The sequence below is a fragment of the Calypte anna genome, chromosome 1 (genome assembly GCF_003957555.1).
Source record: "Calypte anna isolate BGI_N300 chromosome 1, bCalAnn1_v1.p, whole genome shotgun sequence".
Lineage (NCBI taxonomy): Eukaryota > Metazoa > Chordata > Aves > Apodiformes > Trochilidae > Calypte > Calypte anna.
The window spans coordinates 77413067-77427631 of NC_044244.1; the positions used below are offsets into that span (position 1 = coordinate 77413067).

At 37.7% G+C, this 14565-nt stretch overlaps 1 protein-coding gene across 1 annotated transcript in view; it reads right to left on the reverse strand.

The window, feature by feature from the left end:
• Positions 1-2680: 2680 nt before the first annotated feature.
• The window catches only part of ZPLD1 (zona pellucida like domain containing 1), a 28947-nt gene continuing 17062 nt past the window's right edge, over positions 2681-14565 (reverse strand). Inside the window, exons 5-11 of the mRNA XM_008496804.2 lie at positions 14320-14392; positions 11298-11395; positions 10595-10675; positions 9082-9253; positions 7606-7714; positions 4793-4822; positions 2681-3050 (exon numbers count right to left, since the gene is read on the reverse strand). Coding sequence (XP_008495026.1) covers positions 2875-3050; positions 4793-4822; positions 7606-7714; positions 9082-9253; positions 10595-10675; positions 11298-11395; positions 14320-14392 — 739 coding nt within the window. The 3' untranslated portion in view covers positions 2681-2874. The remainder of the gene's footprint in view (positions 3051-4792; positions 4823-7605; positions 7715-9081; positions 9254-10594; positions 10676-11297; positions 11396-14319; positions 14393-14565) is intronic.

Below are 14565 nucleotides of genomic sequence, written 5' to 3' on the forward strand. Positions count from 1 at the left end.
CCATTCATAAAGCATTCCCATGACAGATCTGCAAATGAATACACCTGGGTTTAGAAATCATTTTCCACCCATGGCTCTTCTTACCAAGGAGAAAGAAGTAATTATCTCACTGAATGAATGATGAAGACAAATAAACTCAAATTCACACCAAGCTCGATAATCACTCCTATGGATGACTGTGGGAATTCTGTTCACCAAATTAATAGGCATGGGATCACCCTTTGGTACCTAATAATTTTTTGCATGAGGGAAAGTTACACAAAGAACATAATCTAATCTGGTTCTTCACAAAAACAAACCACTCCAGCAATTTTAACTAATGTAAGAAAAACATTTTGCTCATTAGGTTATTGGCTAAAAACTCAGTTTTTGTAATAGGCTATTCAAGCCTTAAAAAGGCTGGTCAACAACTGTCTTTATTAATTATTTAAATTACTTTTTCTGTATAAAAACAATAAATTATATTTCCAGATGTATAGAGAAATTTAAATAGGACAAGTATGATATCAGCAGCTTTGGTTAGGTTTTTTGGGGTTTATTTTTCTCTTGCATTTTAGGTTAGTTTTTTTTGTTGTTTGTTTGTTGCTGTTAGTTTGGGCTTTATTTGTTTGGGGGTTTCTTGGTATGGTTTTTTTTGTTAGATTTTTTTTGTTTGATTATTTGGCGTGTTTTGCAACACCATTCACTGTTTTGATTTTGGTTTCCCTGGGGTCTTAATAAAATTATGTGTTAGAAAAAGGGTCTCCCTCAGTCTAGAAGATGAAGGCACAGCAGTTTCTTGTGTCTGGCAAGTTAAGCTGATCAGTCACATCACAAATAGTCTTTCAAAAACAGTTCGAGATGGCAATTAATTGCCTTACTAAGGATGGTGATGATGGCTATTCTTCATCACTGAAAGCTTTCAGCTAAAGCTACTGGTTATAAAGTTGTAATTATATTAATGGAATTTCTATCATTGTCTTTATGAGTAAATTAAAATAGATTATCTGAATTTATTTATCCCCAGAGTCTAGGATATAAATCTCCAGAGTATATCACACTCCTTTAAAGGCCAGTAAACCTATACTTATATTGATTTATCCAATACATCGAAAGCTCTTAGCAAGTTAACTTTAAAAATCATGTCCAGTTTTCACCTCTGTAGAATGAGGTCACTGATTTGACAGGGGGAGGAAAACAGTGCAGCCAAAGCATCCATTCTGGAATGTTTAAAATAATTTTATTAAACAATCATGTTTTACATGTCATCAGACCTAACCCCTGAAGTGCAAAAAATGTTTCTGAGGTATTAAGACTGGATGAAAACAGGCACAGTATTGGTTGTTAGGGATACCACACTACAGCACAGTGGACTTTGCAAACAACAGCCTTTTATACAGCATTTGCAGGATCTGAGAAAACTGAGAACAAGTCTGTATTTGTCTGTAGAGTCAAAAAGCCCAAATCATCAGCCAGCTGCATCACATCAATGAAAACACAGACATGATTAACACAGAACGATGATAAATATCAATGAGGTGTTTCTGGGCCAATATGTACAGTACATGAAAAATGCCATTTAACTGCTGTATGTGTGACCAAAACCCCAACTGCCTATGCAGTCCAGCTTAATATATATTGTGCCTACAATGGTCTTTCTTGTACCAGCATTTTCGTCCATTCTACGTAGCTATGCCACTGCTCTGTGCTCCTATTTGAGGGCACCTGGTCACTCACACTCACTTCAGTTAAGTCCGACGTTTATCAGAGTGACTAGAGTCAACAGGATGGTACTGCTGCTCACCTGTTATCCTTTTACCTGCCCTCTTCCCCTCATCCATGCAGTGAAGAGTTCTAATCCATATGGAAAACTTGTTGAAGAAATAGGTGTTGATGTACAACTCTTCACATAAAAAGGAAAGCTTTATCTTAGAACTGCAGAACTCATGAGGCAAAACTGGCCATTACAAATCAGGATATTTCAACTGACAAATTGTGCTCCAAAAATAATATTGTAAGAGCAAAATCTGGGAATTACTGGTTTGTATTAGCTTCCCTTTTCAAGGATTCAGGGGGGAAAGGAATAGTTTTCTCTTGGAGCAGTTACCAGGGTTGGAATTTGACTGAAGACTGCAGATGTGGCAATGCTTTAAGGAATTAACTTTCTGATGAACATTAGTTAGATTTAAAACTGTCCCCAATACTCACTCAGTGATTTTGCAGGAAAACGTTTCATCTACCTCAGGAGCTGCAGCATTGTTCCCTGGGACCAGCTGCTGTTTGCCCTAAATTACTTGACTCAAAGACAGTCAGCAACTATGCCCTTCACGTGATATGACCACAATTCAAGAGAATATATGTATCTGAGAAAACATTTTCAAATTATTAATAACTAGAAGTCACTTACTCTAAGTCTCTCTGGGGTTATTTTTAGCCAAGACAGATGAATACAAGTTCCTCCTGAGACACAACCTTTTTTTCAAATTTTTGAAAAGTATCATGACTAAGATAAGTGATTCTTATCTTAGTAGGTATTTTTAAACTTATGAATGTTTCTGATTGTGTCAGGTTTTGTATACTTGGAAGGGTGCTCACCTTCAGCTTTGAGACCTTACTGGAAAGCCATGGACAAGTGCTGAATTGTCAGCACACCCATGGGGATAATGTCATACAGTCTGATCACAAACATAATTAAGATTCTCATTTTTTTCTAGGATTTTTACCAATATCACTGCTGCTTACCTACACAAACTGTAGCAAATCTACAAGTAAAGAAGAGCTGGGAGAGAAGCTGGATACAGCTGGGGCGCTGCCTTAATGTTATTTTTTAATTGAATCATATGTCATGGACAAGAAAGGCAACCCCACAGAAAAAGTGCAAGTAAATCAACACCTTCAGTTGAAAACTGGATTTCGGATGCCACTCAGGACTGAACTGTTGGGCCACTTTCTGTGCAGAAGGGTTAGGGAACATACAAAAAAGAAAATGCTAGTGATTCCTAGGACAACAACACCAGAAATCAGTGCGCTGGTGACTGGGTTCATCTGGAAGGGAGGTCCATTTGGGTAAGCTGCAAGGAGAACAAAAATGCACAGGTAAGATTTGGTTACAATCTATAAGCAATGCCAAATACTTCCCTCTTTCCATTACAACACTCTATATGCAGAACAATGAAAATAAAGAGAGTAAAACTATACTCCAGAATGATCACCTGTATAGTTGGATAAAGCATATTTAAGTATTCTTGGAAAATGCTTATTAGTTCTTTTAATATCCATCGTGTGATGGGATACTGATATGTTAGTGACCAGCCTTGACCTGTGCTATTAAAGGCAAGGCTGTCTTTGTCCAAAATCTATCAAGGCAGAGGATTTGTGGTCTTAATGAAATTATTTCTTCTCTGATATCATTACCCACATCTCAATTCAAAGTCTATATAAATCCTTAAGCAAGCATATTTGGCACTAATAGCTGAGTTACTCGAGCTTCTCTTTATGCCTTCATAAAAGGCTTCTTAGTATGTTTATCAATTCTCAGGTAGAAGATGTAATATATGAACTATTTAAAGTAGTTCAGCAGGTTGTTCACGGATACTGGAACACACACCCATCCTGTACCATCTTTTCCAGAAGAGGGGAAAACAAAACAAAACAAACCCCGATATTTGAGTGGCAGGTGCTACCTAAAACACCAATATGTGTTTGCCATTATTAGTGGTGGTGAGTGAAGTGAAATGCCAAAGCAGCTTCTTATGTGGGAAACCAGACTGCTCCTCCTAGAAGCAGTCTACTGCCCTCAACATCATCACTCCCTCTCCCTCACTCCTCAGCAAAGCTGAAAAGTCAGCTCATCTGATCAGGGTGCCCTTCTCAACACTATGCTGCCTTCTGACCTTATTTCTCTTCTCTGCTCTGCAGTAGCAATCTTACCTTGCTCTACTTCTATGATCTCCACTGGGACAGCAGTAGGCAGAGAAATGGCTTTGCTCTGGGATGGAAGGAGAGGGGGGCTGCTTTCATTGAATGGAAAAGAAAGGGAGCAGCCATTAACACAGCAAGCTGTGCGCAGCAAACTGAGATTTTGCTAATTAATATTTATTATTTTAATGATACCAGTGGGTAGGAACACACCATGGAACAAATTCATTACAGAGAGAACTTTGTTTCCATGCCAGGAAAGAATAGCAGCTGCTTTTTATATGGCCTGAGTTAAGAAAAGAAAGTAACAAATAATATTAGATTTTAGGGAGCAGGACAGGTTGCCTGTGCCACTCAGTCCTATCATGAACAAGTAAGAGGTGGAATGGCCCAATGGGCCAATGTTATCTTATCTCTCCTGGAGCTGATATCCTTTATCACCCTAGCAGACCACAAGTTCTACCCCAGATTCCCCATAGGCTCCTTGTATTGTTAAGTGCAAGTAAAACAGGAACTGAAGTAGAGATCTTCCAGCTTTGAGCTATGAACTGAACTGAAGTGCACCATAATAAGTATATTATTGCTTACTCCTGTGTAGTATGAGCAGATTTTACTGCTTATGTCTCATATGTCATAGCAGCAGATTTTCATTTCAGTTCCAACATAGGAATTAGAAGTTGCTGTGTCAGTGGGGCTGGGTATACAAATTTAACTGAGCATTCCAGATTCAGCAATTGCTTGCTTTATAGCATGTCAGTATTGACTCATTTAAATGACAAAAACAAGCCAAAGTAAAATTTAGCTTTTATATAGAGCTCAATCAAAATGGTTCATCTCCTCAGTTCTGTTTCACTGAAACCCTCTTGTACATTTCTTGGAATTCTGATTAACTTACCAAGCTGTGAATTGTTGGTCGGCGTCTCATCTGTATAAAACAAAATTGGGATATGTTATATTTTACAGATACTTCTGCCTGTCTCCTCCCCTCCTTGCAACAAAAAAGCCATTACTCCTAGACCTAGCTTTATTTTCAAAGCACATCAGCTACACTTGCAATATTGACTAGCAGCTTTTACCAACTCAGGTAGAATACAGACAATATAATCAATTGCATAACATTGCTTTATTTTTTACTGTGAGCACACATATGAAGTTCACTGGTATTGTGTGGAAAAAAACCAAAAAAACAAAAACCTCCACCCTATATGTAGGAACTCTTGAATTCAAAACAGGGCCAGTTCTACTCTGTGCCTCAATAAAAATATAATCATAAGCACAGTATTATATGCAAGTCTGTTTATCCTATTATGAGATAATCTGAAAAGGAAAAAAAATAACGTGAGGTTTTCAAGGAAAAAATCATCAGTGACAATAAATAATTACAAAAAAAGTCTTTTCCCCATGGCTCACTTTTCTCTTGACTCAGTGGCATTCTGTGAATTTTGTCTCCAGTTTTTACTTACCATTATCCCTCTCAGAAATACACTTCTTGCCACTGTTTTGTTTTGGAGGTTTTTTTGTGCAGCTTCCAAGCACAGCTCAGATATACATTTGTTTTGAGCAGCTGTCTTCTAAGTTTAAATGAGCCATCCATCAGAAGCTACACAATTTCACCTTTGCAAGTAAGTATCTGCTTTGTTCCTCTACACAGAGACTAAAACATTTTCTTCTGTTTATGTCTCCTGTAATGACTTACTTCAGATTAACAAACAAGAAGTTTCTCTGAAAAGAACAAACATAGGGCCATCCCTGAGACTGATGCAGCACTAGCATAAATGAGCGAAGTGAGGGGCTGCACAACCATACGACTGCTGACCTAATTTTGGGGTGTATGCTATGGTGAGTAGGCTTGATGGGGTCCCTACAAACATATCTGTACTAAAACCAGACCAGGGATGGTCCTGAAAATAGTGTAAATGCCATCACACCAGAGTAAGCCAGCACTGCACCCTGCACACTCCATACTCCTCATCCAAAACCAGATAGCTCTGTTCAAGTTCCCTCATGACCTTCCCCTCTTTTCTTTCCTTGACTGTAGTATTCCTGAACTTCACATTTTTAATGCACTTACTTTCACAATGGGAAAGGTCAGTGGGAGGAATTACTACTTTGCTCTTTCTGCTCCAGAAGGAAAAATGGAGTGCAAATCACACTGACTCGCTCAATGCCACTCAGGATATTCATGGCAGAGTTCAGAACAGAATCTCTCTTTTTTTTCAGAGTATTTCCTATCAAAGCATTCTTCTGTCAGCAGGAGTGGGATACTCCACAAGCATGCTATGGAGATGTAGAACTATATCTAATATAAAATGCTTTAGCCACACATCTCAAGTAGCACACAGATGAAAAAAATATTTTACTTTTCCATCATTATTCATGTTTTCATTTAAAAAACACCCTCAATAGCTGTCAAGAAATTATAAAGTCCATTATCCAGATCTTGTGGTCTTTAAGCACACCTGGAGAGATCTTTGCTTGAAATTATTCAGTATTTAAAGGTGATTGATGGGGCTGCTTTGCAGTATAAGCAGCATTTACAGAATGTGAATCATAAGCTGTATTATGTAATAGGGGTTGCTCCTATAACAAGCTTTATCAAGCCTAAGGCAGCATTTCTCTGTTTGTCTGAGCAAACCTGTCATTCATTTCCTTTAAGTACTCTTGTATGCACCTTTGAAGCTAGTTCCTTTCATTTTTTCTTGACTAATCAGATAGCAGCAACTCAATAGGGTTATGCACAATGCAGAAAAAAAATACTAATTTTCATTGCAGAAATATTGCTTCTAACAGAGAATATTTGTGTTAAAACTGATGCTAAATCTCTTGCTAAAGGGTTCCCTATTCTGGAGGGTCAGTTGCTCTCTTCATATTCATGGGCACAAGCATTTGCACATAAAGAAGGTTTATATTCTCAGGTGTTTCAACTGTTTTTCCTAGACAGAATTCAGTCTTGTTTTTATCTTCCTAAATATAAAACTGTCAAAATCAGTTTCTTAACTGCAACTACTTAGAAACATCTGTAAATGGAATTTTTTAAACTTTTTTCAAATATTTCGGGTTTATTATTTTGTCAGCAGCAGTCACAAATTCTTTTCAGAGACTGTAGGATGAATATAGAGCTGTCTTTTAAAAAAGAAAATATTTTTACCATAAAAATGGTAATAGTGGAATTTCACCCTGGATTTAAAAAGTATAATTTGGCCCACTCTATTTAGAATCTACATTGTATTTCTCCTATTTCTTTCCTATAGCTGAAAGCTAAGCATAGCATGCATTAATTTTATGCAACACTTAGATAAAAACCCACAGGTAAAGCTGGAAGAAATAGTGAATAGAAAGTGACAGTGAATATTCATTAGCTGTCCAAATTAAATTTCAACACTGCACACAGCACTTTAAATTCCATTATCTTCAGTGAAATCTGACAAAAAAAAGATGTCAGCCCACTGAGTGTGGGCTCTTATAGTGGCCTCATATACATAACAGTATCCCACAGTGATTTTACTGGTGTAGGGAGGAAGCATCAGTCAAACAGAAAAATTAGCTCAAAATTTCTACCAAAGACTCCAACAATAGGGGAAAAAATACCCAAACTCATGGGGAATCCACCTTTTGTCTAAGTAGCTGAAAATTTATATTTAACTGCAAAACATTTCCCCAGGTTTCTGAAATCCCAGCAGTCCATAGGAAAAGTTTGCTCATTCCTACCACTCCTTGTAATGATGGGGCCAGCAGAGATTACAGCATTGCCAGAGGTGCTCTGAGGGCTCCAAGTTGTTCTCCCACCAGCATCTCTTCTTTCTCTGTTGCTGCAAATCTGAGTGGTTAATCAAAACAATCACAGTTTCAGAGTGGAATGGAATTATTGCCCTGCTGTTCTTCCTGCTTTAATGTAAACTCTTTTATAAGTAACACAACTTTTATTTCTTAGTATGAATTAAATTACTTTGCATTAAGAAGTAGCAGTGATATTCCCTAGAAGTGTATCCTAGAAATGCCTGGCTTCCTGTTGTATTTTGCCTCACTTTGTTTACAGAACTACATCACTGTTGTGTACAAGATCCACCTTAGAGTATATTAAATTTTCAGTAGTTAGTTTTCCAAAGCTTTGTTTTGAAACAGTTTTCCCCAACAAATGTTTTGCTTGACTAGAGATAGAGAGCATGCTGAAATCCCAATTCTAGCAAGCTTCTCAAGTTAAAGTTCACACATTTTCCATGGAATTTTAAATTAAAAAAAATCCCCAGCGCTCTGTCCTCTGGAAAATACCTTTAACATTTCTAACTTATCATCTACCTTAATCTTGGGTACCCAAGTATACTTCAACCAAAAGCATTTCTTTAATTTCAAATTCTTGTGTAAGAACTTCAAAAACCTCAGAACATAAATGCTCAGCAGAAATAATGAATTATTTAAAAGTGTAGCAAAATATATAAAATAATGTAGAAGATGTCCGAAGTGTACTGAAGTGATAGCATTTTAATATTCCAAATGGAAAGTCATTAACTTGGAAACAACACTGCATTCTGAAGACATCAACACAGAGTACTCTGTGTTTATAAATTTATTTAAATGTTTCTGCTTCCAAAACATATTTGTTGTTCATGACACTCCTAAAATGAGAAGCTTTTCAAACTGACACAACTTTGTGAACTTCAGAACAGCAGTTTCCAAACTATAAGGTAATAAACTACAGGGGATGTAGTTGGTTATTTTCACTATCAGAAACTCTTTCAAACTTTCCTTGTCAGTATAACTACACTTACTATATCTAAGTTTTCCATAAATTCTATCCTAAGATATTTATATTCATCCACCATAATTGTGGATACCTTGTTCTTAAGTGTTATGCTAAGAATATAATCTGTGAAGCTGCCTCAGAATTGTTACTTTTAAAAATTAATTAAGGACCGAAATGCAAAGAGGTCATTTCTCACATGTTCAATAATCTGTGTTTTGCAGGCCTAGCATTATTCTGTCTCCAGATGGCAATATTCATAGCTCTGTTCTTCATCAGTTGTTTTACATTCCTTCAGACACAAAAAAACATTTTTACTTCAGACTCTACGAGTCACCTTCATTTTATGCCATCCAACCTTCTGTAGCATTTGGATGTAGTGTAACTCTAATATGCCTATTTTATACCCACTCAGTTAACAGCAGCTTCCATCCACTGAAACTTACTGGCACAAGGAAGGGACAGTCATCTGCTCTGCACAGTTTTGTCACGCAGTGAAGGAAGACCGTAGACATCTTCTGGTTCTTGTGCTTCACAAAGCGAAACACCTCGAAGGAAAAGCGGCCCATTTGGCTCTTGCCATTTTCAATTATAGTTGTCTGAGGGTCCTTGTCACAGCTAGTTTTTGTAGAGAAGATTAAAACTGTGATGAGCAGCTCTAAGATTAGCATTTTGAAGCTCTTAGCTGAGAATAACATAACTTAGGCAGCAAGTTCAGTGCTTTAGCTCCTGGGAAAAGAAGACAGTGCCCTTATGTCCAACATAGGCAGCCACAATTTTCCTGTTGGGCTGCTGTGCTGAAATCATCCAGAATCACAGAATGTTTTAGGTTGGAAGAGACCTCTAAGCTCACCCAGTCCAACCTCTGATCAACACCATAATCTAACTACTAAACCAGGGATGGTGACTCCAGCACTGTCCTGGTCAGGCCATTCCAATGCCTGACAACCCTATCAGTGAAAAAATATTTCCTAACATCCAGCCTAAACCTCCCCTGGTGCAGCTTCCATCCATTTCCTCTGGTCCTATCACAGTTCATTAAGGAGCAGAGGCTGTTTTCCTCCTTGCTTCAGCCTCCCTTGAGGTATTTGAATAGTCATAATGTCTCCTCTCAGCCTCCTCCTCTCCAGACCAAACACCCCCAGCTCCCTCAGCTGCTCCTCACAGGACTCGTGATCCAGGCCCCTCACGAGCTCCGCCGCACCTCTCCGGACACGCTCCAGCACTTCCATGTCCATCTTATGGTGAGGTGCCCAGAACCGAACACAGCACTCAAGATGAAGCCTCACCGGACCCAAGCACAGAGGGATGATGCATTCCTACTAAAGCACTATCTTTTCTTTTGCAACATCACAAATACAACCAAGGTATAATTTAATTTCAGCACCAAAAGAAACATAGGACCTGAAGCAAAAAGTAATCAGGTATGCTAACCAGAATGGACAGATAACTCCAAACATAGACAGTATTTCCCCAGCAATTGTCATTGATAAAATTTAATCTGAGATACTGCCAGGACGTTTTTCAAAGTTCCAATTCAAATAAATGTTTTTACTGGGAGTAGCAGCAGGATCATCTATCTATCTTTAATTATTTGCTTAACTGCTTTCCTGAACTGGAGTCTATGATATTTTATATCAGTGTCATTCACCACAAGGATATCTTTGATAAAATAAAGGCCACTTTAACCATTCAGTTTGAGTGTTTATGGTATTTCTAGTAGAGCAATTTTACATATATGCTTTTCTACCTTCATAATTCTTATGACTTTGCACTTGCTTCTATGTTTATGTTCACAAACAAGATAAGTCCTGACATGTTATCTCTAAGCCTTGGCCCTCCCTGCTAATATTGCTTAAGACTTTCTAGGCAGTTTAGAATACTACTTGTGGAGAGATTATAACAGTATTTTAAAGGAAAAACAAAAACAAAACAACACTGGGTATGCACAGGACCTACCTGAAAAAAAGATCATATCGAAGATCATCACTGGGATTACCAGATGGTGTGGTGTAACAATAGTCCATCAAAACATTCCACCTGCACAGGGAGCAAAGTGATAGATGAAGGGAACTGGCAATGTAAGAGTAGGGGTGGAGATTAAGCACAGGCAAGTGTACAAACTGATAATGCAGGCTGTTACATTAAAGTCAAGTTAGTCTATTTAACAGGTCGAGTGCAAGTCATATTGCATTTCCAATATATTACCTGTTTGTTCCCACAACTTACAAAACTAAACAGCAACTCGTATCAGCAGAATTGTACCACCTAAAACCATCATATGGTTTTAGACATGTCAACCAGCATACCAATTCATGTTGTATACCTTGTCTCAGAAGTCACAGCCATATAGAACAAGAAATCAAAATCATCCTACCTTTAAAATCCCTGTAGTTTCTCACTTGACCTTACAAAGTCCCTTTCTTAAATAACAGCAATATAGTATTTCAAGTATAAACAGGAAAACTGTCACGAGGTCAGTGGCAAGATACGCACTCACCATCAAACACCTGATACTCTCCAAATGAGGGCAGTGGTTATCTTGATAACTGCTTTAACATACAAAAGGATATGAGGAAAAACAATTGTTTCTAAAGCAGAAGAGTTGCAACACCAAGAGCTGAATAGCAAGCAAGAAAAAAAATATCGTCTTTTATGGTACCTGCCATCAAGGTTCGTTGCTCGTACAGCTGCATATATTTTGGTTTTCAAAGGTAAACCTGTACTTGGAATAAGGAGCTGCTGGCTGTAGGTTGAATCCTGAAAAACAAACATTTTATGATGTTGTTGGATCAGTGATTAAAGACAAGGTACCATTCGTTGACATCTCAGCAAGTCCCAGTGCCTACAGGCAAAAGTAGCAGCCTCTGACATTTTCTAAAGTAGGAGCTTAACTGGGTTGTTGCAGTTAACCCTTTCCCAAAGAAGGTTGCTAAGTTTATTTGATTTAGTGAAGATGGTAATGCCACCAGGTTTCATATACCCTAAGCTGTAATATGGGGGAAGAGACACATTCTGTTACCCAAATTGTAGTTTCTGTGAAAGTTGGCTTGTTGAAGGCCCCAGGTAACAAATATTTTCATTTAAATTCTAATATTGCAAAAGTGTTCTTTCAAGAAATCTCTATATAACACAGAAGTTGAGAATTGTTCATATACTATGACATAGATTATTTTATTAGTTTCTTGTTCAAAGGCTGTACCATTAATGCCACTTTAGCAACAATGCCATGATACAGATCTGAGTGGCAGATGTTAATTCAGCATACCAAATTGCACTTACTGATAACATTACCTAAGTCAAATAGTTTGCTAATCCAGAAAGCACAGGGAATCAGCATGTTGGAACCTCTTGAAAGAGGCTGAAACACGCAATATATAAAAAAAATTTGTTCAACAGAATTTTGACCTGGCCCAGTGTGGCAGGGAAGACCAAGTGCAGCAGCTGACAGCAGCTATAAGGATTAAACACATAAAATCAAGTATTTTGGCAAAGGGAACAATGCCAAAATTCACAGCATGCCCAGTATGAAATCTCTGCAGCATCCAAGGCCTTGGTAGGTGCATATGAATTCACAGATCAGCTCTGCAACATACACAGAGCAAGTCCTTGAAGATCCATTCAAGTGAGACTAAGTAAGTTTGCCTTCTTTAAAAATAATTATAAACTTCCCTAATACATAGCTCTGTCAGATTTTGCCAGCTGATTTAAAAGTCTGCAGCAAGTCCCTCACTATTACATTCTGCAGTTGTGGTTTGGTTTTTTTTCTGAAAGAGTAGCTTTTCATTTAGACATTTACAGGGAGGCTTAAGGCTCTGTGAAAACCCATTTAAACTCTGAGCCTATCATAATGGCTCCTCTTATTTTTCCTAACACTAACACAGGCTAACACAAACTAAATATAAGCATCACCCTGTGAGGGAAGATTTATGTGAGCTGAGAAGATGGAGAGTCAATGTCAGACAAAACACTAGAGCTAAGCCTTCCAAATATGGCTGCTCAAAGCCAAGAGCCACATGGGCACCCAGCCCTTTGCCAAGAGCATGGGTGGACAGGAGCCTCCAGGCCCCCCCCAAACCAGAACCAAGTGAACCCATAGGATAAGAGCTCACAAGACTGTGGGTGTTCTGAGAGACACCCCCAGCCCAGCACCACAGGCAGTGCATGAGCTGTCTGAATATGTACCCAGCCCTAAGCTGTGACGCAGCAGAGTGTATCCATCACTTGAGTCTGCCAGCCTTAGCAGCATTATTGGTGCTGGTGCTACTCACTAGTGTCTGTAACATGACCAAAACCAGAAGGATAAGAGACCACCATTCATGGTAGATTTGTAAATTCACTGGAGTAGGGAGGGTGAAATCTCAGCCTAACATGATATTTAATGGAAAAATGTGTTCACTACAAGCATCAATAGCATTTATACCTGACTCTGTGCAGAACTGCTCTATGAAAGGTAGCAAACCTGTAGTGATCTATTCTTGTGTTGACTAAAAATTGTGTCTACCCTCACTTTGCCCCATTTTTTGGTGCCAGGTTTATTTAAAAATGAGAGAAGAATACTCTGCATTTTAACAGATTATAAGTTATTATTTGGAGCTCTGCTCTGTAAAACAAACATGATTTTTTTTAAGGCATGCCTTTGCAAAATGTCCTGTTACAATATTTATAAGCTCATTATATTCAAAGCATAAAACATTGACTTTTAAATCAGTTGCATGAATTATAATTCAGTGTCAAGATGCTATGAACAATAATGCAAAGAAACCCAAAACAGAATCATAATTTACAAAATGTTGCTTGATAGATGGAAAAAATGATATTTAAATCAAGTATTTAAAATGTATGAATAAAAATTTTAATCAACACAAAAATATAATTTGGGGGATCAATGTTGTTAAGTAGAGCTCTGTGCATTTTTCATGTTTTACTGTCGCCATTCATATTTCCATGGTAAAAACTTATATAATAACACATGTTCAAGATAAATTATCTAAAACATGTGGAAGTATGAGGCGAAAGTGTTAAAATTAACCCTCAAAATCCCAGAAGTCCACACAATGAGGCAACAAGTACAGTGGGCTATAAATCTGGAACAAATCTCACATCCCTCTGTACAAATAGAGATGATGAAAACACTCTAAGGCATGAACATAAAAATATTGCAGCAAAAGTGTTACCACTTTATTGCTAAGGGACCAGATCTAGGATATTTTTACAGAATTCTACAGGGTACTCCCTGTTTGAGTATGAAGTACCTATCCATATACACATGCAGACATAGATAGAGAAAAATGCACACACATATGCACATATACATAAAAAATGCAAACACAAGTTTGCACCTGGAGTATGATTATTATCGTTACTGCTACAACTGATTATTCATATGGTGCAACAACCTGAAAGCCAGAGCTATAAATTGAGGAACTGCATAAATATAGGACAAAAAGACTGTTTTCTCAAAGACCAGACATATAAATCCAAGACAATAGGTACGTGCAAACAAAAAGGAAAAGGGAACTCAGAAATGAAAGATGCCCAGATAAAAGGCCTGGTTATTCATGGGAGAGAGAAGGGAAGGGCAAGTGATGAAGAGGAGCCTATATTTTGCTCTGTTAATCCAGTTTGCACTCACATAGTGCAGAGATGGATTTAGTCCAGGTCATACAGTATTTTATACTCACATTATAAAGCAGTAAATTCAAAGTGCTGATAAAAGTACCGTTGTTCTCTCTTACAGAAATTGCTGCTGATGACCTACAAAAGAACCAGAAACCAAAAACATCATGAAAAGAAATATCTTATTTTTTGTGTTTACATACTTCAGTGGTTATTATCATTTAAAAAACCCTCAAGTTATGTCGCAAGGAGTTAATTATACATTTGGGTTGTAAACTTCAGAAATGCAAATTTATAGTGGAAACATTGAC